The sequence below is a fragment of the Myotis myotis genome, unplaced genomic scaffold (genome assembly GCF_014108235.1).
Source record: "Myotis myotis isolate mMyoMyo1 unplaced genomic scaffold, mMyoMyo1.p scaffold_m19_p_7, whole genome shotgun sequence".
NCBI classification, from domain to species: domain Eukaryota; kingdom Metazoa; phylum Chordata; class Mammalia; order Chiroptera; family Vespertilionidae; genus Myotis; species Myotis myotis.
In genome coordinates this window covers 54371767-54396147 of record NW_023416379.1, presented here as the reverse complement: position 1 = coordinate 54396147, position 24381 = coordinate 54371767, and the positions used below count along the sequence as shown (strand labels likewise).

At 36.1% G+C, this 24381-nt stretch overlaps 1 protein-coding gene across 4 annotated transcripts in view; it reads left to right on the top strand.

Moving 5' to 3' along the window:
* Positions 1-23659, top strand: part of ZNF292 (zinc finger protein 292) — a 77516-nt gene extending 53857 nt beyond the window's left edge. For 3 of the 4 annotated variants that reach the window (XM_036316428.1, XM_036316429.1, XM_036316430.1), the window contains 3 exons: positions 7615-7751; positions 10744-10885; positions 14223-23659. In XM_036316428.1, coding sequence (XP_036172321.1) covers positions 7615-7751; positions 10744-10885; positions 14223-21359 — 7416 coding nt within the window. In that variant the 3' untranslated portion in view covers positions 21360-23659. The remainder of the gene's footprint in view (positions 1-7614; positions 7752-10743; positions 10886-14222) is intronic. The other variant, XM_036316431.1, reaches the window with a different exon arrangement.
* The last annotated feature ends 722 nt before the right edge of the window (positions 23660-24381 follow it).

The following is a 24381-nucleotide window of genomic DNA, read 5'->3' as shown; positions in this document are numbered from 1 at the left end:
AAGGATAATGAGGATACTGAGAAGAGTGATGTCAGGCAATTTCTGAGCTGGATGGAGTAGAGCAAAGGGTTCTAGCTTAGGAAATTATACCATTAATTTGAACATTGGCTCATCTATAGATTTTTTTTTTTTTGCTATTTTTATCTCAGGTAATTGGCTTTTTAATCACTGTATAGCAAAACAAAATAGAAGATTGAAGTTTTCTTATTAGTTCAGAATAACTGTAGACAAGTTAATAGGCTGAAGTATAAAGTTTCTTGAGAAAGTCTTTGATATGTGTGTAACATTTTTTAAATTCTTAAATTAGTTATTATGCTGCTACATAAAGCTTTTATCTGTTCAGTCCCTGCCCTAAGTCATTCTGTCTATTGGTCCTTCCTTCCTGTAGCAATTTTTATTTAGTGAATGATGTGTGCTAAGCACCGGGATGTGGGGAAGCAGGGGGAGGGGAGAGTTAAAGGTGAGTAAGGCATAGGCTCTGCCCTAAAGAGCATCCCATCCCTTCTAGCAGAAAACTATCTAAACATAGGGCTGTTGGGTTAGCTTTGAAGTCCTATTTGAAGTTGAAGACTATGAATTTGTAATCTCCAGGAAAATAATTTTATGTTTTTAGCTGTTTTAAATTAAAAAATTATGCAATACTGAACCTAAATTAAATTCCCTTTTGGTTTAATTATCCTGAGTTGAGTAGCAGCAGCTCAGCCTACTCTGGGAGACCCTAAAGAAAATTCTCTATGTGAACTCTGGGTAGTTCTGATGTCATATGAAATGATTTTATTTTTCCTTCTCCTGTTAAGCAGGAAGAATTAAGACATTCCATATTCTTTTTTTAAAAATATATTTTTATTGATTTCAGAGAGGGAGGTAGATGGAGAGAAAAATAGAAACATCAATGATGAGAGAGAATCATTGATCAGCTGCCTCCTGCACACACCACACTGGGGCTTGAGCCCACAACCCATGCATGTGCCCTGACTGGGAGTCAAACCATGACCTCCTGGTTCATAGGTTGACGCTCAACCACTGAGCCACGCCGGCCGGGCCATTTCATATTCTTGAACAGAATTTACTAATGTTTCTGTACCCTACCCCAGAAACAAAACTAGATCACATAATACAGGACAGAATTTCTGTGTAAGTCTACACATTTTCTTGTTAAAAGTACCTTTTTGCTTAGAGATTGATTGATTATTCTTTTATATTTCTGTTACAAACATAGAAACTTTTTCTTCATTGTTTTATGTGAAGTAAATTTTCTTACTATTTCTGGCCCAAGTAAAGGTAGTCACTTTGGAACAATTGTTCCCGTCAGAATAGGTATGCTTGCTCTCTTACATGACCTACTTCATTCATTTACTTTACCTGTCTGGTTTTTGTAAGCATTTGAGATTTTTACCCATTCCTTAGAGTATGGTGGAAATAGATTTTGGAAAGACTCAACTATACCTTGGATCTATAATCCTTTTGCAGAAATCCTTATCGAAGTGAGCCAGTAGGCAAGGGATTGACTATTTTCCAGGACCCTTTCAATGTGATAAAAATAGCAGCTAGCCCTGGCAGAGGAGTTGCTGCTGAGGGAAATTAGTATCTATCTGGCATCTCTGGAAGGAATGAGTTTTGGCCTGGATTCTTGGGTTAGGTATAAAAACAAAGTTAGCAGTGTTCATTTTAAATCCAGTATTTTATTGTTTTTTTCTTGTTAAAGTTAACATAGAAATTTGAATAGTAAAATCCTCTATCTTGTGTCTTTCTAGCCAACTTTTCCTCAGTTAATACTCCCCAAAATAATCACTAAGTTTGAAATTTGATATATAACCTTTCTGACATTTTTTTTGTGTATATGTATACATATTATATACTTTACATATTAAAACATACATATACACACCCTGGATGCTAGTCACTTTTCACCTCTTATTATGAACATCTTTCCATGTTATTCCATATAGATTAATTTTTTCTCATGGCTGCATAATTTCATATTACGGATTTGTAGTATATTTAAGGCACTGGGGAACATTTAAATTGTTGGCTTGTACATACAACCTTTCATTCTTGTCAGAGGTGTACTGGTAGAGTAAATTTCTAGAAGTGATAAATTGCTGGATCAAAGCATCTACACATTTTTTTAAAAATATATTTTATTGATTTTTTTTACAGAGAAGAAGGGAGAGGGATAGAGAGTTAGAAACATCGATGAGAGAGAAACATCAATCAGCTGCCTTCTGCACACCCCCTAACTGGGGATGTGCCTGCAACCAAGGTACATGCCCTTGACTGGAATCGAACCTGGGACCCTTTAGTCCGCAGGCCGATGCTCTATCCACTGAGCCAAACCAGTTAGGGCCATCTACACATTTTAAATTTATTCACAACCATACTGTCATCCAAAAAAAGATTATGCCAATTTATTCTCCCATAAGTAGTATATGAAATTTCTTCTTTCCTAATACTAGAAGGTTATCCATCTTTTAAATCTTTGCTAGCCTGAGAGTTAAAAAAATAAAAAATAGGAGCCCATTTTTTGATTTTATGTTTCCTAACTTCCTTTATGGATGGAAAACAATTTTATTTTGATAAGTAAAAGACTATTTTTGAAATGTAATTAGAGCAAATACATTTTAAAAAAGTACACTTGGTAAAAGTAGATAATAAAGTATTGAAGTGTTGCATATTTTTTGAATACCTGGCATAAAGAGCCATATTAAAACAAAAATTGTTCACATTTTTTAAATGATTTTTTTGCTATATAAACAGATTTAGCATAGTATGTCTTTAACAAACTTCAATCTAATTGGCTTTAAGTATTTTATTCAGAATTCTAAATTTCCTGGTATTTAAATTTTTGCTCACTTTAAAAAAATATATTTTTACTGATTTCAGAGAGGAAGAAAGAGGGGGAGAGAGAGAGAGAAACATCAGTGATGAGAGAGAATCATTGATTGGCTTCCTCCTGCATGCCCCCTACTGGGATTGGGCCTGCAACCTGGGCATATGCCCTGACCAGGAATTGAACCAGTGACCTCTTGTTTCCTGGGTTAATGCTCAATCACTGAGCCACACCTGGCCAGGCAACTTTTTGCTCACTTTTCAAAGCAGTAGAGAAGAGTTGGTAATCTCTACCTTGGATTTAAAAAATAATTCTTAGACATTGATGGCTATATTTGACATGTATTTCACCACAGTTTTAACTCAACCATTCATTAATTTAATTATGGTTTCATTTCCTCTGCCATTCTCTTTAGTGTCACATTTTTAAAATAGGGCCATGTAGTGGCAAATCAGGGATTTAATAAAGGCTATCAAGTACACAGTACAAATTGTTTTCTTAGTATACCTATAAAAAGTGATGTGTTTCGCCCTAACCGGTTTGGCTCAGTGGATAGAGCGTCGGCCTGCGGACTGAAAGGTCCCAGGTTCGATTCCGGTCAAGGGCATGTACCTTGGTTGCAGGCACATCCCCAGTAGGGGGTGTGCAGGAGGCAGCTGATCGATGTTTCTCTGTCATCGATGTTTCTAACTCTCTATCCCTCTCCTTTCCTCTCTGTAAAAAATCAATAAAATATATTTTAAAAAAAGTGATGTGTTTCTATATTATTGAGTATAGCAAATGTTTCAGTTGGTATATTGTATATCTACTTATACAAAAACCATGAGTGGTGTTCATCACAACCATCAGAATCGCGACCAAGGGAAGGAAGTCGGTCCTGAAGGGGTTGTCTTGGCAACGGCTGCTCCCTCCCCCGAGCTGTTGCCTGTGAAGGTGGGGTTTGAGGCAGGAACCCGCCCTCAGAGCATGGACCCACTGAATCCTGGGTCGCTTTGCCAAGGGCTGCTCCCTCCCCAGCTGTTTCCCAGAGCTGTTTGGGTGTAACATCAAGCCAGAAGCTCAACTAAGCAGAAGTCAGTCAGTCCTACAGGGGTTTCTTGGCAACGGCTGCGCCCTCCCCCAAGCTGTTTCCTGGAGCTGTTTCCTGTGAGGGCGGGGTTTGAGGCAGGAACCTGGCCTCGGAGCATGGACCCACTGAATCCTGGGTCGTTTTGCCAAGGGCTGTGCCCTCCCCAGCTGTTTCCCGTGTGGCCTGAGGGAAGAACCCACCCTCAGAGCACCAGGAGTGCCCAGCAGCAGTCAGTCCTGGGTTGCTGAGGTGGAGGCCACGATGCGGTAGAACTCTGGGTCTGTCCCAACAGGGGGCATGGCCGACCTTCAAACCAGACCCTGACAGTAGAAAGGAGGGAACCCTATTCCTCACAGAATACTCTGTTGGATAGCTTGCTGTCAGTGGCCTGCCAGCCAGGAACCCCATTCTCCTGCACCCTGGACCCTGACAGGAGGGAGGAGGGAGCCCCTTTCCTTACAGAATCGACAGGTGGCCAGTTTGCTGTCAGGGGCCTGCCAGCTAGCAATCCTATTCACCTCCACCCTGGCCCCTGACAGCAGGGAGGAGAGAATATGTTTAAAGGCCAACTATTGGAACAAAGTACCTCTGAAGCCAAAAGAAGCCATTGTTGGCGACAGAATAGAGAGTTAGAAACATCGATGAGAGAGAAACATCTATCAGCTGCCTCCTGCACACTCCCCAATGGGGATGTGCCTGCAACCCAGGTACATGCCCTTGACCAGAATTGAACCTGGGACCCTTGAGCCAAACCAGTTAGGGCAATTAATTCCCTTTTAATGTGCACGAATTTCATGCACTGGGCTACTAGTATGAGAATAAATATGTAGAGGCTATCGTAAATATATACAAGTATATGTTAAATTACTAAGTGTAAGCTAATGCAGGTAATATCATTAGGAAAATAAATTTATTTCCTTATATATGATGTACACATTTTACATCATTTGAACATTTAGCAAAAATGGCTTAGGTTTTAGAACAGCAGTTCTCAATCTGTGGGTCGTGACCCCTTTGGGGGTCGAACGACCCTTTCACAGGGGTCGCCTAAGACCATCGGAAAACACATATATAATTACATATTGTTTTGTGATTAATCACTATGCTTTAATTACAGTGGGGCCTTGACTTACGAGTTTAATTCGTTAAGGAGCTCGTTAACTCAAATTACTCTATCAACTCAATGCACAAAATTGGCCGGGAGACAGCTGGTATCTCAAAAAACTCGTTAGTCGGGACACTCGTAAGTCAAGGCCCCACTGTATGTTCAATTTGTAACAATGAAAATACATTCTGCATATCAGATATTTACATTACAATTCATAACAGTAGCAAAATTACAGTTATGAAGTAGCAATGAAAATAATTTTATGGTTGTGAGTCACCACAACATGATGAACTGTATTAAAGGGTCGCAGCATTAGGAAGGTTGAGAACTACTGTTTTAGAAGATTAAAAAGAAATAATCAGAATTAAAGTAAATCAGAGTTTTAAGATAAAAGAATTGTTGTTAAACCTGAAAATGTAAAAATCAATATTTAGCAATAAAGGGCCTCAGTGTGCTTGTGCCTGTGGAATTCTGGCAAGTGCAGAGACTTTGAAACTAGACCTGGATTGAAATCTTGATTCTGCCACTAATTAAGCATGTACCTTTGAGCAAGTAACTTTACCTCTCTGAACCTTATCTCTAAAATGAAGTTGTAGTATCTACCAGGCAAACTACTGTGCTGACTAGCAATGCTATTTAAGAAGCTGGCATTAATAAATGAATAGTATCTGTTATTGTTATTGCCATCTATGAAAAAGTAAAAACAAAACAAAAAAACAACCACACACACACACACACACACACACACACACACACACACACACACAGCTCATGGGTTGATTTCCTAACATTTGTCTGCATGGGTGTGCCAGGATAATTGTTTAAAGTTAATACTGCTTTTAATAAAAGATACTGTGATAAAAAAAAAAAGTAGGTCTTTGATGTCAGTCAGACATAACTTAATTTGTGGCATTACCACTTAACTAACTAACTGTGGTAACTTGGGTAAATTACATAATTTATTTGACCCTCACATTCATTATGTATAAAATGTTAATATCAGCCCTGACTGGTTTGGCTCAGTGGATAGAGTGTCAGCCTGTGGACTCAAGGGTCCCAGGTTCGATTCCGGTCAAGGGCATGTACCTTGGTTGCGGGCACATCTCCATTGGGGAGTGTGCAGGAGGCAGCTGATCGATGTTTCTCTCTTGCTCTCTGTAAAAAATCAATAAAATATTTTTTAAAAACGTTAATATCAACCTAGTGGAAAAGTTGTGATTAAATGTAATGCATATAATCTCTGACAGTGCATTTAATGTTGTAGGTATTTGAAAATATTGGTTGTATAAATATATACACGTGTGTATATATATATACATATACATATATATATATTGTTCAGCCCTTTTTGTTTATTAGTTTGTTTAAGTGGAGTAACTTTGTAAGAAAGAGGCAGACAGAGGGCCAGTGGAAAGAACACTGCACCTAGGCATTTCAACACTTAGGTTTCAGTCTTAACTCTGCCATTAACTTCATACTTAACTTTAAGAAATTATTGTTGTTAAACACAGACAAGGAATTGGGTCTTTTCTTGTCTTAGTGTTTTCTAGCCCAATTTAATATATAAAGTGGAACCTCTGAATCTATCTCCAGGTAACTTTTGTCCTCATTATCAAAGGTCAACTACAAGATACCCTCATCTCCAGTTAGACACTTGTTCAATCCTAAATGCATTACATTTTACACTTAGACACACACACACACACACACGTATATTTAAAAGTTGAAGGGGAGAGATAGAAGATCTACTAAGGAGGGACATTGTTACCTCTGTGGTACATGGGTGCTAATGGTCTGTATTTATCTTCAGTTAAGTTGTACGTGTTGGAATTAGTCTTTCTCTTCTGTGGAACACCAGTGATTTCTCATTGCATGCTATTTGTTACATCCTTGTCTTAGAGCAGATGCTTGTGGAAATCTTAGGTAAATTTTGTTTGTTTTATGTAGTAAATCGTTGTAATGAGGTACTAAATTTTAATTTAAGAAGCAATAGATTTAAGTGCATAATTAAATGAAGCAAGTTGCCATCATCTAGGTATTATACTTTTGCATGCATGACTGTTGACAAGCTTTGAGATGGAATAATTGTATATGAAAAGAAAAAAACTGGAGATTTATAGAAAACTGAGGTGAGCTTAATTTAAAAGTGTTACATCTATATAAAATGTTTTATACTTTATTCCCTCAGATGAATAAACACTTTTTTTATTAGTCTATATCCAGTATATCTTTCTGTATATTTCTGCTAATTCTAATGCTTTTTAAATTATTGGATAAAGGGGTAAAATACAAATACTGCAGCTTTACTTTCTCAGTATCATAAATGTGACTTAATGGGTAGAGAGAGTGCTTATAATTAGCATTAGTTATTTATATATAAATGCATGCTTGTAAAGTTCTTGAAAATAGTTGGTTTTCTGGCTTGAAGAAAGATTATTTCTTTAAATTCTAGCCTAGAAATGACAAATTACGAATTGATAGTGGTTGAGTTAATGTGGTTTTACTGATGAAAATGATCTGTAAATGTTTAATGAAAATTTGCAAGTATATTACTATATATCTTAATATAATACCATTTTATGGCATATTTCTATATCCTTTTTCTAGATTTCAGAAGTTGATTGCAAAGATGCACTAGAAATGATCTGTAACTTGGAATCTGAGGGTGATGAAAAAAGTGCCCTTGTTTTATGTACTGCATTTTTGTCACGTCAGCTCCAACAAGGAGAAATGTATTGTGCTTGGTGAGTTGCTTTTCTTTTATAAAGAGAAGTTTGTTAAGTAAGAATACAAGATAGGTTGTGAGAATTCAGATAACTTAAGAGCATATTTTTAAAAATCTTTTTTAAGTCTTATCAAGACGAAAAGCTTATTTTCAGATACTAAGTGCTGTTTAAAGTGATTATCAAGTAGTTCATACTACAACTTCAAAAACTTTTTGTATTAAGGACCACACAACTCCTTAAAATACCAGTAATGATCACATAATGATCCATATTGATGAGAAAATTTTTAATGTTGAAAAATGAAAGGTTTATTTTGTCTAATGCCACAATAAATAATTCCTCACATATTTATATAGCCTATGATTGTGTCTATTTTTTTCCTCTGCATATTGCACACTTTTAACTCTATGAAACTGCTAGTCATTTATGTATAGAAATATAGTTCTTTTTTTTTTTTTTCCTATGAGAGCTCATTTTACATCACTGACTTCTTCAATGCACATTTCTTTATATATGGTACATTTCCAAGTGGGCAAAGGCTGTTATATTTAGTCCTTGGGAAGGCGGGGAGGGAAAGATGCAGCTTCAGGAAACTTCAGTTAACTCAAAAAACTTTAAGATCAGCTATCATAAATTAGTGCTAAAATTGACCATTTATCTGGTCAGTCAGCAGCATTGATAATCTTTATTGTTGTTTTGCTATTATAGGAATAAAAAAGAAAATTTAGTTTATAGAATTCTGACATTTACAAATGTGTTCCAAGTGGCACATGGCATACAAATAAGTATAGAGCAGGCAAGTTAAATAAATGGTTGTGTAACCAAAGATTTATAATGCATAATTATAAAGGTTTTCTGAGCAGTTGAGCTTTGTTATGAAGGAAAATTATATATGCAATATAGAGAAAACTAATATAAAAGTCAGGTAGAAAGATTCTGAAGAGAATAGATGACGTATTTATTGAGGACAAGTAAATTTTCTATATAACAAGTATCAGTGATGACTAATAAATTAATTATTATATTGGTTTTCTAAATTATCTAAGGTTATATATGAAAAGTGAAAGCAGTCTTATTATAATAAGACCTTAAGTAGAAGTAGGACAAAACAGAAGTTTTTGTTTAGAAACACTGTTTAAGACAAGCAGTTGAGAATGGCTTGGGAGCTGAATGGTGAGGGCAGAGTTGGGGAGAATGAAATCCTATATGATAAAGTGGTAATATGCAAATTGACCCTCACACCATAACGCCACCACAAGAATGCGGTATGCACAGTGGGGGTAGTGCCGGTGGCCGCTTCACGTGGCTACTGCCAGGGTTTCTGCGGTCCTGTGCGTGCCATGGAGGTAGGGCCCGGCGGCTGCTGTGCATGGGGGGGAGGGGGGGGGGTCTGGGTCTCACACAATTTCACGCTACAGGTCACTAGTAGCAGTATAATAGTCCAGTTGGGAGGCTATGAAGGCTTCCTTATAGGTGTAGGGTGTGGTGAAAGAAACATAAGGTAACAGTGTTGGGGATAGTAAAAAGCAGAGGCTGATAGGGTCAGTGACAATGATGCATTAAGTTAGAAAGATGGTGAACTATAAAGAATGTTAATCATCTTTTTCATATATTAAGTTTCAGGTTTCAGAAGAGATCAAAGTGGAGAAGTCTTATAAAGAAATAGGTGAAAGTGTTAAAGACTGGAGAGACAGATTTTGAAGTCCTCAATATATAGTTTAAAATCCAGAAATGAGCAAGTTATTCAAGTGGGTGGTGAAAAGATCAGAGTTCCTAGGAGTGGAAACTGAGGAAATGCTAATAGGAAGGCCTGTATTGAGAATACTTGGTGAAAGAAGATTTTTGTGGAAGTTAACCACGGAGGAGAGAAGAGAAATAGAATGATAGGTAAAAGGGAGAAAAATTCACAACTTGAGTAAGATTATTTTCTATGAAAAATACATTGTAATTGCATTTGAATATATTTCAAAGTTCATTTTTTAAAATTTCTATTTTTTTTCACTGCTGAGACACAGGATAGTTACTTATTTCCAGGTTCTGTGTCATAGATTCGTAACATTTATCTAATGATAATTTATTTGAAATTTAATTGACCAATTAAATGGGTCAATTTTAAACTTAAGGTAAAAGATAAAAATTAAATGCCTCTTAAAAACCATTATACCATCGGTGCATTATATATATATATATATATATACATACACACACACACACACACACACATATACACATACATATACACTAGAGACTTGGTGCACGAAAATCATGCACTCAGGGGTGGAGGTCCCTCAGCCCACCCTGTGCCCTCTCACAGTCCAGGAGCCCTCAGGGGATGTCTGACTGACGGCTTAGGCTGTGCTCATCAGCCGTGAGCCCAGCTTCTGACTGAGCAGCACTCCCTCTGTGGGAGCGCACTGACCACTAGGGGGCAGCTCCTGTGTTGAGCGTCTGTCCCCTGATGGTCATTGCATGTCATAGTGACCGGTCGTTCTGCCCTTTGGTCGATTTGCATATTAGGGTTTTATTATATACTAGAGGCCTGATGCATGAAATTCTGCAAGGGGCTCATCCCCTGCCGCCATGGCGGCCACCTCCTCTGCCTCGGCCCCAGCCTCCATGGCTTCGTCCAGAAGGGCGTCCGGTCTAATTAGCATATTATGCTTTTATTCTTATAGATTATTTGCATATTAGGGTACACACATTTTGTATTTCTTATTAAAATTCAGATGTGGCTCAAAGTTACCATTTATTTAAATTATTTAAATGTCAGGTACTTTCCTAGTAAAAGGCAGTGCTTTTCTCTCTGAGATTGAAAAATAATAATAAAATGGTAAAGTATATCCTGATTTTATTTAGTCTTAGAAATTTGAGATTTTTATTTTGCTTTTAAGCTTACTTATACCTGTAGAATTCAAATATAAAATCAGTTTTAATTTCAAGTGTAATGACTGCATTGTCATAGTCCAAGTTTATTACCTTATTGCTCCAACTTATTTTTATACATTTTTAGGGAACTCACTCTCTTTTGGAGTAAATTACAGCAGAGAGTAGAGCCATCTATACACGTGTACCTGGAAAGATGTCGTCAACTTTCTTTGTTAACCAAGACAGTATATCACATTTTCTTCCTGATTAAAGTTATTAATTCAGAGGTAAGAATAATCAAGGTATCTTTTCTTAATTCAAAATACATAAATTATCTTTAATAAGAGTCTTATTTTCACACCTTTTCCACTGATTTTTATTTCATTTAATGCTTTTGAACATTGATTTTTTTATAGTCCTTTAAAACATATGATGCAGAGAAACTTAAAAATGCAAATGAGAGCCAGGAGTTTGTTCTTAGCCTGTAGAAAAGTAACATATTTAATATTTGTAGTTTACCATTCTATAATTTTCACTGGTAGGTGTCATTCTATTTTGATAATTTGCCACGATCGAAATGTAGAGAGTATAAAGAGAAATACACAATTGGCTTCCTTTGCCAGCCATCTGGCAGATCACACGATCTAAAAATCCTTCTTCTACAGAACACCCAGAAATACTTGATAAAATAAAACAATATTTTTTTTTTATGTATAATAACTGAGATTGCAAGGATTAGGGAGATCCCCAGGCTCAAAGTGAAGAGGAACCTGTAAAGTGGAGCAGAGAGCTTAAGCTGATGGTGGACCTCTCCTTCCTTGTGGATATTGAGATATAAGGGGTTTGAGTTTTAGTATTTACATGGGGACAGAAGAGCCATATGAGGATAGGAGATAAGATCTTGGCTCTCTCAAGTTGGAGAGTTAGAGCTAAGCTCTATGTCTCTCTCCCCTCTTCCGCCAACCTGTGAAGTACTATAATTTAATTGAAAAGTGGATTAGAAAAATATTACTAACACAGATGGATGATAGGGAACCTTATGCATGTCCAACTGCACTGCGAGACAGAACAAAATGTTTCCTCTAAGAAGTTATAACCATTAGTCTACCCCCACACAGATGTGGAGTCCAGTAAAAAATATATTTTAAAAAAAAATCAATGGGAAAAATACCCTTGGGTGAGGATTAACAAAAAACAACACATACACACAAAACAACTTTGTTATAAATAAAGTTGAAATCTTAACACCAAAAAAACAATAAACTACCAAAATTTTTATTCTTCTGCATATTTAATTTTCTATGTGTAATTAAAAATTAAGTTTATAAGTAATATTCATATCATAAACTGATTATATAAGAAGTGTTTTTAAAGTTGAGTTTGAAATCACAGTTTCCCATAAGTACATGTAATTAATTAGTCCATAAGAATTTACTTAATAACCTCATTTGATAAAAGTACTGATAACACCAGCTTAATTATGAGCCATAGAACAGAAAGCTAAGTGATACCAATTTAAAGGAGGAATAGAGACAAATAGCCCTTCCTGGCACTGGTATAGCAGCAGGCAAGCTTCTAAAAAAAATGCAAGGTTTTATCTTTGTAATCCCACTCTTTTCTGTTCCTTTCCTCTGGCTGGCTAGTATCCTTGACTCAAAGCTACCCAAGGCTTACATGCTGATATCAGTTCCCCATGTACATCCCTGTAATCCTTTCCTAGCCTTCCACAGCATTATATCTTATCATGCTTCAAAATTCTTAAATGGTTACCTATGTATTTCAAAATTAAAAATAACTAAGCATGGAATACAAAAGGGTCTTCACAATCTAACCTGTGTGTCATCTCATCTAGCTTCATCTTTTTACCTTTCCCCCTACCCAAATAGCCTACAATTCCAGGCAAACTGACCTCATCTCTCCCCACCCCTCCATATGATAAAATAGGAGTAACCTAATTGTCTACTATTATGAGTAGCCCCTAAGGCAGCGGTTCTGAACCTGTGGGTCGCGACCCCTTTGGCGGCTGAACGACCCTTTTACAGGGGTCGCCTAAGACCATCCTGCATATCAGATATTTACATTACGATTCATAACAGTACCAACATTACAGTTATGAATTAGCAACGAAAATAATTTTATGGTTGTGTCACAACATGAGGAACTGTATTTAAAGGGCCAGAAGGTTGAGAACCACTGCCTAAGGTAACAACGATGCAAACGTTTTTACTGTAAAAGTTTTCTGGCTCAAATCTATCTCAAAATAGCATAAAATAATGATTCAATTTTATGTGAAAGCCAGAGACAACCATATGGTTCCACCTCTTTCCCAGTTGTTCTTTTTTCACTATCACTTATAAAAATGGGTTTTATGTTCTTGTTTTGTCCAATTTCTTTGTTTGTTTTCTTCTTCGTCTTCGTGCCCTTCCTTTTCTTGAAATTAAGTCCAGTTCAGTATACCAGCCTCCTTTCCTCACTCTTCTTTTTGGCTCACAAATCTAAGCTTCTGTTTATTAAAATATTTAGTTTTCTTCATAATCTGTGAAAATACAGACACTGTCAGCTATTTTGACTTCTTTGCTCTCTTGCCTTTTCATCTGATACAACACATATTTCATTCTCATAAATGTGGCCACATATTTTGGCTGGCTTGTTTTTCATATATATATTCCCTTTTAAACCCATTTTATCTTCATGTATCTTTCAAATGACTTACATTCATTACTGCTATCCTATCTAATAATAGACAAACATGGTAATTGACCGTACCTTCGCTACACCTCCCATTGGCTAATCGGCGAGATATGCAAAATAACCACCAACAAAGATGGCGGTTAATTTGCATACGTAGGCACAAAGCCGAGAAATGAAGACTGAATGCAGCTCCAGCCGGAGCAGCGAAGGCTTGAAGGCAGCTTCAGCCAGAGTGAAGGCCTGGGTCCCAGGTCCCAGAGGAAAACCGGTGCCAGCAGCCAGGGGAAGGGAAGGCCTATTGCACGAATCTTTTCGTGCAACAGGCCTCTCTAGTCTTATAATAACAGTGCAAGATGCTAATTCAAAAGGGGAAAAGTTTATTATGTCTCCTTGTACTCCTAAATCTTAAGCTGATCTGGCCATGAGGTAGGTAATTTGACATTCAGTTTTGTGATAGAACTAGAATCTCCACTATTAAGGGTCAAATAACTTTATTCTGTTAAAAGTGAAAACCTTGTTTTATTACTCAGGAAATATGAGGACATTATCATTTTGTAATTGGGTTTTGTTTCAGAAGGGTTGCAAATGCAAAGTTAGGAAATGAGATTTTTGATAAAGTTTATGCTTTTTTTTATCTCTATTTTATAAGTGGGATATGAAAGGTCAGAGAAGTTAAATAACTTCCCAGTTTGCCTAGCTATTAGATAATCTAGGCTGTCAGTGCTTATGCTTTCTGTGCTATTTTGTGCAGTTCATTTTACACACACACACACCATCACCAGTCCAGGCTATGGTGCAGTGCTTTATAAGGAGCATCTTTTCATGCATTGGCTATTGCAAAATTTGAGAAACCTTGATTTTAAATTATTAAATTCACAAATCTGTGTTGATTAGTGTAGATTAAGTTAATATTTCCTATTTGTTTTTTCACAGACTGAAGGTGCTGGACTTGCTACCTGTATAGAACTATGTGTAAAAGCTCTTCGCTTGGAATCTACAGAAAATACTGAAGTGAAAATATCTATTTGCAAGACCATTTCTTGTTTGTTGCCTGATGATCTGGAAGTTAAACGTGCTTGTCAACTGAGCGAATTTCTTATTGAGCCTACAGTAGATGCATATTATGCTGTGGAAATGTTATATAACCAGCCAGACCAGAAATATGATGAAGAGAATCTTCCAATACCAAATTCTCTACGCTGTGAGCTCTTACTTGTATTAAAAACTCAGTGGCCCTTTGATCCAGAATTCTGGGACTGGAAAACCTTAAAACGACAGTGTCTTGCATTAATGGGGGAAGAAGCATCCATTGTGTCTTCAATTGATGAACTAAATGACAGTGAAGTTTATGAGAAAGTAGTAGACTACCAGGAAGAGACTAAAGAAACTTCTGTGAATGGACTTTCTGGTGGAGTTGGTGCTAATTCTGGCCTTCTTTGTGATGAAAAGCAGAAGAAGAGAGAGATAAAGCAATTAAGAGAGAGAGGATTTATATCTGCTAGGTTTCGGAATTGGCAAGCCTACATGCAGTATTGTGTGCTATGTGACAAAGAATTTCTTGGTCATAGAATAGTACGACATGCTCAGAAACATTACAAAGATGGGATTTACAGTTGTCCTATATGTGCAAAGAACTTTAATTCTAAAGAAACTTTTGTCCCTCATGTCACATTGCATGTTAAACAATCTAGTAAAGAGAGACTAGCAGCTATGAAACCATTAAGAAGATTGGGAAGGCCGCCTAAGATCACAACTACCAGTGATAATCAGAAGATTAATGCTGTAGCCAAGCAGGAACAGCGGCCTATAAAAAAGAATAGTCTTTATTCAACAGACTTTATAGTATTTAATGACAATGATGGTTCAGATGATGAAAATGATGACAAAGATAAGTCTTATGAGCCAGAAGTCATCCCAGTCCAGAAACCAGTACCTGTCAATGAATTTAATTGCCCTGTAACTTTTTGTAAAAAGGGCTTTAAGTACTTTAAAAATCTAATTGCTCATGTAAAGGGGCATAAGGATAATGAAGATGCCAAGCGCTTTCTTGAAATGCAAAGCAAAAAAGTTATTTGCCAGTACTGTAGACGCCATTTTGTAAGTGTTACTCATCTCAATGATCACTTACAAATGCACTGTGGCAGTAAACCATATATCTGTATACAGATGAAATGTAAGGCTGGTTTTAATAGTTACGCAGAGCTCTTAACCCACCGAAAGGAGCATCAAGTTTTTAGAGCAAAGTGTATGTTTCCAAAATGTGGCAGGATTTTTTCAGAAGCTTATTTACTATACGATCATGAAGCACAGCATTATAATACCTATACTTGTAAGTTCACAGGTTGTGGTAAAGTGTATCGTTCTCAGAGTGAGCTAGAAAAGCATCTGGATGATCATAGCACTTCTGAAAATGCACTGCCTCCAGAAGACCAACTTAATTCTTCTGGAGCTTCTGTTCCGCTTCCCAAAGTGAATCAGAACTCAGAAGGGACAACTGATAAAGAAAGATCTATGCTTCCTTCACAAAATAACGTTGAAAATACGTTATCAACAGATAGATGTGATGCTTGGGATAAAAGCAGTGCAGAATCAGCTGTGGCCAAACAAGACCATATTTCTGCTTCTGAGCTCAGACAAGCTGATGAACCATTGTCAGATGGTTTGGAAAATCCTGCTACTACTCCTCTGCTACAGGCCAGTGAAGTGGCTGTGTCCATTAAGGTGTCCCTCAATCAGGGAATTGAGGATAACTTTGGAAAGCAAGAAAACTCAACTGTGGAAGACACTGGAGAATCACTGGTCACAAACATACATACAGTAGTTGAAGATACTTGTAATGATTTGTGTCATCCAAGTTTCCAGGAGAGAAAAGAACAGGATTGCTTTAATGAAGCCCAGATTACTCAGAATTCTTTAGTAAATTCAGAAACGCTCAAAATAGGTGACCTTACCCCACAAAACTTAGAAAGACAAGTGAACAACTTGATGACTTTTTCTGTGCAAAATCAGACAGGATTTCAAAACAGTTTGCCAACATCCAAACTTGAATGTGGAGGTAATGTTAAAACATCGGCCAATCTTTATAATTTACCCCTTAAGACATTAGAAAGTATCACATTTGTTCCACCACAGCCCAATCTAAATAGTTCTTTAGGAACTCCATCAGTGCCTCCAAAAGCGCCAGTTCAGAAGTTCAGTTGCCAGGTTGAGGGATGTACTCGAACCTATAATTCTTCACAGAGTATTGGGAAGCACATGAAGACAGCACACCCTGACCAGTATGCTGCATTTAAAATGCAATGCAAAAGTAAAAAAGGCCAGAAATCTAACAACTTGAATGTACCAAATAATGGAAAGTTTGTTTATTTTTTGCCATCACAGGTGAGCAGCTCTAACAATGCATTTTTTACACCACAAACCAAAGCCAATGGGAATTCTACTTGTTCAGATCAGTTGCAGCCCGTCTCATCATCCATTTTTCCAGCTCAGTTAGCCAGTGTATCAACTCCATTGTTACCCTCAGTGGAAAGTGTCATAAATCCAAATTTAACTTCTCAGGATAAAAATGAACAGGATGGTAGTATGTTATGTTCCCAGATGGAAAATTTGTCTAATACTACCTTACCAGCACAAATGGAAGATCTAACCAAAACAGTTTTGCCTTTGAATATTGACAGTGGCTCAGATCCTTTCCTTCCTTTACCTGCAGAAAGTAGTTCAATGTCTCTCTTTCCTTCACCAGCAGATAGTGGAACTAACTCTGTTTTTTCCCAACTGGAAAACAATACAAATAATTTTTCCTCACAGATTGAAGGAAACACTAATTCCTCCTTTCTAAAAGGTAATGTTGAAAATGCAGTTTTTCCCTCACAAGTAAATGTTGCAAATGACTTCAGCAGCACCAGTACGCAACAATCTGCTCCTGAGAAAGTTAAAAAAGACCGTGGGCGAGGCCCAAATGGGAAGGAAAGAAAACCCAAGCACAACAAAAGGGCTAAGTGGCCTGCAATTATCAGAGATGGGAAATTTATCTGTAGCAGGTGTTACAGGGCTTTTACCAATCCCAGATCACTGGGTGGACACTTGTCTAAGCGATCTTATTGTAAACCTCTGGATGGAGCAGAAATTGCTCAAGAACTTCTACAGAGTAATGGACAGCCTTCTCTTCTTGCCAGCATGATTCTCTCCACAAATGCAATAAATTTGCAGCAGCCGCAACAGTCTACCTTCAATCCAGAAACATGTTTTAAAGATCCATCATTCCTGCAACTTCTTGCTGCTGAAAATCGCTCTTCAACATTTTTACCAAATACATTTCCTAGGACTGGTATGACTAACTTTAATACAAGTGTTAGCCAAGAAGGAAGTGAAATTATTAAACAGGCTTTGGAAACTGCTGGCATTCCCAGTACATTTGAGGGTGCTGAAATGCTTTCTCAAGCTCCAACAGGTTGTGTCTCAGATGCAGCACAAGTAAATGCTACAGTGGTACCAAATCCAGCAGTGCCACCAACCCTGTTGCAGACTGTATGCCACCCAAACTCCCTGCTGACAAGCCAGAATAGAACACCAAACTCCAAAACTCCCTCCATTGAGGAATGCAGCAGTTTGCCTATTTTTCCAACAAATGACTTACTACTGAAGACTGTTGAAAATGGTTTGTGCTCTAGTACATTCCCTAATTCTAGTGGGCCATCACAAAATTTTACCAGTAACAGTTCACGTGTTTCAGTTATAAGTGGCCCTCAGAACACAAGGTCCAGTCATTTAAATAAAAAGGGAAACAGTGCTTCTAAGAGAAGAAAGAAAGTTACTCCTCCGCTAATTGCACCTAATGCTTCCCAAAACTTGGTAACTAATGACTTAACAGCAATGGGACTTATAGCAAAGAGTATTGAGATACCAGCTAACCTTCATTCAAACGTAATTCCAAATTGTGAACCTCAGGCTTTGGTGGAAAATCTAACACAGAAATTAAGTAATGTGGACAATCAGATATTTCTGACTGATGTGAAAGAAAACTTTAAAACTAATCTTGAGTCTCATACAGTGTTAGCGCCTTTACCATTAAAAACTGAAAATGGTGATTCCCAAATGATGGCTTTGAATTCATGCACTTCGATAAATTCTGATTTGCAGATTACTGAAGATAATGTTATACAAAACTTTGAAAAGACTCTTGAAATTATTAAAAGTGCTATGAATTCTCAAATACTTGAGGTAAAAAGTGGATCTCAGGGTGTTGGTGAAACATCACAGAATGCTCAAATAAATTATAACATTCAACTTCCTTCAGTAAACACTGTACAAAATAACAAATTACCTGACTCTTCTCAGTTTTCCTCCTTCGTAGGTGTTGTGCCAACAAAGAGTAACATTCCTCAGTCTGAAGTATTCCATAAGGAGGATCAAATACAGGAAATTTTAGAAGGCTTACAGAAATTAAAATTAGAAAATGACCTATCTGCTCCAGCATCCCAATGTGTACTAATAAATACATCAGTGACACTGACTCCTGCTCCTGTTAAAGCAATTCCAAATGTTACAGTCGTTCAGCCAGTTTCTGAAATGATAAATATTCAGTTTATTGACAAAGTTAATAAACCCTTTGTGTGTCAAAACCAAGGCTGTAATTACAGTGCAATGACAAAGGATGCACTATTTAAGCACTATGGTAAAATTCATCAGTACACTCCAGAGATGATACTTGAAATTAAGAAGAATCAGTTGAAATTTGCTCCATTTAAATGTGTAGTACCTACCTGCACAAAAACATTTACAAGAAATTCTAACCTCCGGGCGCACTGTCAGTTGGTACATCATTTTACAACAGAGGAAATGGTAAAGTTAAAAATAAAAAGACCTTATGGGAGAAAATCTCAGAATGAAAGTTTGTCAGTCTCACGAATAACACAAGTAAAAAGACAGCTAGCTATGATAGAGGAAAATAAACGGGAATTTCAGTCTGCTATGGAATTGGGAGCAATGAAGGAAAATGCCTTCAGTAATATAGCAGTGATTCCAGAAAATCAACTTATAGAAAAAAAAAGTTCTGAAAAAACAGAAAGTTCTTCGCAAGTAAGTACAGTTACTTCAGAACAGTGTAATACAAATTCTCTCACAAACATACAAACCAAAGGACGGAAAATCAGGAGACATAAAAAAGAAAAGGAGGAGAAAAAACGCAAGAAGCCAGTTTCTCAGTCTGTTGAGTTTCCAACAAGATACAGTCCTTACAGACCTTACCGATGTGTTCATCAGGGTTGCTTTGCTGCCTTTACAATACAGCAAAACTTAATACTGCATTACCAGGCTGTACACAAATCAGATCTACCTGCATTTTCTGCAGAGGTTGAAGAGGAAAGCGAAACTGGTAAAGAAAGTGAAGAAATTGAAACTAAACAAACTGTGAAAGAATTTCGATGTCAGGTGAGTGACTGTTCTAGAATTTTCCAAGCTATTACTGGCTTAATACAACACTATATGAAACTTCATGAAATGACTCCTGAAGAAATTGAAAGTATGACTGCTTCCGTGGATGTTGGGAAATTTCCATGTGACCAGTTAGAGTGTAAATCTTCCTTTACCACATATTTGAACTATGTTGTTCATCTTGAGGCAGACCATGGAATTGGGATAAGGGGGAGTAAAACTGAAGAAGATGGCATATACAAGTGTGATTGTGAAGGCTGTGACCGTATATATGCAACTCGGTCTAATCTCCTTCGACACATTTTTAATAAGCATAATGATAAACATAAAGCTCATTTGATTCGGCCAAGAAGATTAACATCTGGTCAGGAAAATATATCAAGCAAAGCAAACCAAGAAAAGACAAAGTCTAAATATCGGGGGACAAAACACAGATCTGGAAAGGAAGGAACCAAAATGCCTAAGATCAAACGAAGGAAAAAAAATAATTTAGAAAACAAGAATGCAAAGATTGTACAGATTGAAGAAAATAAGCCTTATTCTCTGAAACGTGGAAAGCATGTATATTCTATAAAGGCAAGAAATGATGCCTTATCTGAATGTACAAGCAAATTTGTAACCCAATATCCATGTATGATAAAGGGGTGTACATCAGTTGTTACAAGTGAAAGCAATATAATTAGACATTATAAATGCCATAAATTATCTAAAGCATTTACATCACAGCACCGCAATCTTCTTATTGTCTTCAAACAGTGTTGCAACTCACAACTAAAGGAAACCTCTCAGCAAGAAGTTGATAAGAATGATGTCAAAGAATCTGATACATGTGTATCAGAGAGCAGTGATAACTCAAGAACAACTACAGTTCTACAGAAGGAAGTTGAAAAAAATGAAAAAGATGAAATGGATGAACTAGCAGAATTATTTATTACAAAATTAATAAATGAAGACAACACAAGTGTGGAGACCCAAGCTCAATCCTCTCCAAATGTAAATAATGATTTCCAGGAAAATAAGCCCTGCCAACCAGAAAAACAAAAAGGAAGTAATTTGAAGAGAGGTAATAAAGAAAAAAATGTCTCCCAAAATAAAAAGAGGAAAGTTGAAAAGGCTGAACCAGCACCAGCAGTTGAATTAAGTAATACGCATAAAGAAGAAGAAACTGCTGTTGCAATTCAAACCACTGAGGAGCATCCTGCATCTTTTGACTGGAGCTCATTTAAACCGATGGGATTTGAAGTATCATTTCTGAAGTTTCTTGAGGAGTCTGCAGTGAAGCAGAAGAAAAATACTGACAAAGAGCATTCAAATAGTGGAAATAAAAAAGGATCCCATTCAAATTCAAGAAAAAATATTGACAAGACTGCTGTGAGTAGTGGAAATCATATATGTTCTCATAAAGAAAGTGAAACCTTTGTACAGTTTGCCAATCCATCACAGCTTCAGTGCAGTGATAATGTAAAGATTGTTTTAGACAAGACTCTGAAAGACTGCACCGAGCTTGTCTTAAAGCAACTTCAGGAAATGAAACCTACTGTCAGTCTGAAAAAACTTGAAGTACATTCAAATGATCGATCTGTGTCTGTTGTAAAAGAAATCAGTATGGGCAAAGCCACAGGGAGAGGACAGTACTGATAACTAATGTGCTATAAATATGTCCTTTAGAATTTTATTTTAAATAGCCATCAAGCATGCTAGAATTGTGAAACTTTTTCATTATTTTTGTTATTGACATGAATTAACCTGGCCAAAAAAAGGAGGAAAAAAAAAAAAACATGACATTTGTCATGTAAAACTTTTTTTATCCCTATGGGACTTGAAGAACAGAATCAAAACTTAAGTTATTGTAAATATTGAGCTAAACCTCAAATTTCTATGAACCAATTGTCCTTTTCATGAACTAAAATGAATTATCTATGAGATTGATTTGTTTCACCAATCACTGCTCATGTATAACAGTACTCTTTGTTTGTAGATATCTTTTTTGTATATATTTATTATTGTAAATCATTTGCTGCCACCAGCAGTATGTAAGTCTAAACTATTAAATGACACATTTATATTTGGAATTTTAATTTTTAACTAAGCAAGTTTTTAAAACTTCTTTTATTGTTTTAAATTAAGAATTTTTTAAACTAAAACTAGAAACTCTGCCATAGTTCATTAATTTTTACATAAAGCATTTATTTACAAGATGATCTCAAAATCACTTTTCACAAAGCAGGCACATTATATTAACACCTTGCTCTGCTTTGTAAATTTGCCATCCAGGATTTTAGGGTGGTATTTATGTGAAATTAAAGCAGATTCTTTAGCAGTTTCCTATAGCTACAGTCTCCCCACTCCCTCTGCTTCTAATTGGATATAGATAATATGATTCCATGATATATAATGGAAATGTGAATAAAGAATTTACATCAAAGATTTTAAACATTTGGTATTATAAAAAAAAATCCTTTGTGAATGTGATAGAAACTAGTAGTGTGGAGCAGTGTAAATATTTGAGGTGGTGATTTGTGAAGTAGCCCAGTATTGCCTTAAATAAAATCACATTTCATTTGTTGTTTTATACATGTGATCTTATAAAGGTTTTTTTTCTCCCATTTTCTGAGATTTATAGATTGGTGTATAGCTTTAAACTGTATAAACTTTTGTGGAAAATTTTTTTAAACATTTTTATAAATCTTAAAATTGGTATCATCAAAGTGAGCCCATCTTGTGTTTATAAAATGCAAGAGTCTTTTGAAACACTTTCTATAAGGAAGTTGGATGTTTCGGTTTTACTGTTTATAGATGTTAGATTGTACAGATTTGTCTGTATTTCCCACCAAATCTAATGATACTTTTTTCATTAGATTGGTCTTCCAGAGCAGTATTAGTTATTATTATTGATTATCTTGGTTATTCAGTATATAGTTAGCTCTTATAGTTTGGCTTTATTTACCATATTTATACTGTGGATTTACAGCTAGAGATAGACGTTAATTTCACGAGAGTTTAGTTGAAGTCCAACTAAAAGCATGGGAAACAAAAGAAAAACATCCTTTCAAATTGACTTTTGTTTCTGTTTGCCATAAGTAGTAGCATTGAGTTTTGACTTTGTGTTTGTTATAAACCAGTTGCATTCACAATATTATTAGCCTGAGATATTGATAAGATTGTGATGATATGAAAATGTGTATAATTCCCTGTGCAACATCAGATTTACAGGAAAATGAAGCACTTAACATGAACTGAAATTGCTGGTACTCTGAATAAATGAGCAAGTATTATAGTTTTATTTTTAGGGCCTAATGGGTTATATTGAATAGTTGGTTTCACCTCCTTAAGGTTTATTACCAATATCCATAAAACTTGACACATTAAAATCCCTACCTACCCTTTGGTAAGTCCACTGTTATTTATTAAAATAAAAGTTCTTGTGGGTGATTAAGACATGTTTTCTTTCCTATATTAACAATAACTTTGAGTAATTTTAATATTAAATTTTTGTTAACAACTTATGTTTTTGTACACTTTTCTTCAAAGTTGATCTAGCTCTTAAAGGTAGGCATTTGGCAAAATTTCCCTATATTGTGCAGAGGCAAGTAGATTTATTTCTGATGAATTTAGTGATGAGCCACTGTTAAATGAAAATGTGAATGTATTTGGGGCTTTTCTTTTGCTCATTAACTTAAGAACATTGACCACTAGACATTTCTGTAATGGTTCTCCTATATGTTAGAAGAGTTTGACAACATTAAGTTAAATTTTTTATATTCCAGGTTCTGTATGCTACAAGTTATATGGAAGAGTGGGCTTTTTAGCATGGAACAGAAATAATCAAATTATGGTATAAAATAAATATGAATTTATAGAATAGCATGTTGGTAAGCTTTGATATGGAATGTAATGCCTAAGTATTAAAAAAAATCATAAATATATTTTTCATGGTATACTTTTCCTTAGTCATTTGTCTTGAGATATATTTTCCCTGCAGCCTCAATTTGCCTAAGATTTCATCATTATAAAATTGTTGTTTTTTCTCTTCTGAACCCAAAGAATTTGAATCTTACAGATCAGAACATGTTATTTATTCAAAATACATTGTTGTGTTAAGTGAAATGTAACAGTTTGGGAAATTTTCAGTAATTCAGCATAGTTAAATTTTTTTAAAGGGCTAGGCAAAGGTAGAGTTTTAACAAGACAAATTCTGATTAAGCTATCAAATACAGTTGCTATAGTTATTAAAATAAAAGTACGTAAATACTACAGCTAGAAACAGCAAAGGAAGAATGCTCTTATTTTGTAAGGGGAAAGAAGGTTGGCAGTTATGAAAGTCTTATAGAAAATATGAGTCTTGAAAGATGAATGAGTAGACATCAGATAGTAAGGGGTGGGGGGAGGAATTCTAGGCATGAAGGTATAAAGGGGCATAGTGCATTTGCAGTTTTGTAAGTGTTCCATGTGGGAAGGGAGTTGGAGAAACTAAAGAGGCAGATGGGTGAGATCATGAAGGTTCTTGTATGCCATATTGATCTTTATCTTATTTTATGTTTGATTGTTTAAGTGGTTACTTAATGCATTTAAATTGAACAATTCGATCAGGTACCTATTTTAGAAAGATAATTGGCACTATAGAGAGAATATATTGGGTAACTTGGAGATTAAAAGCAAG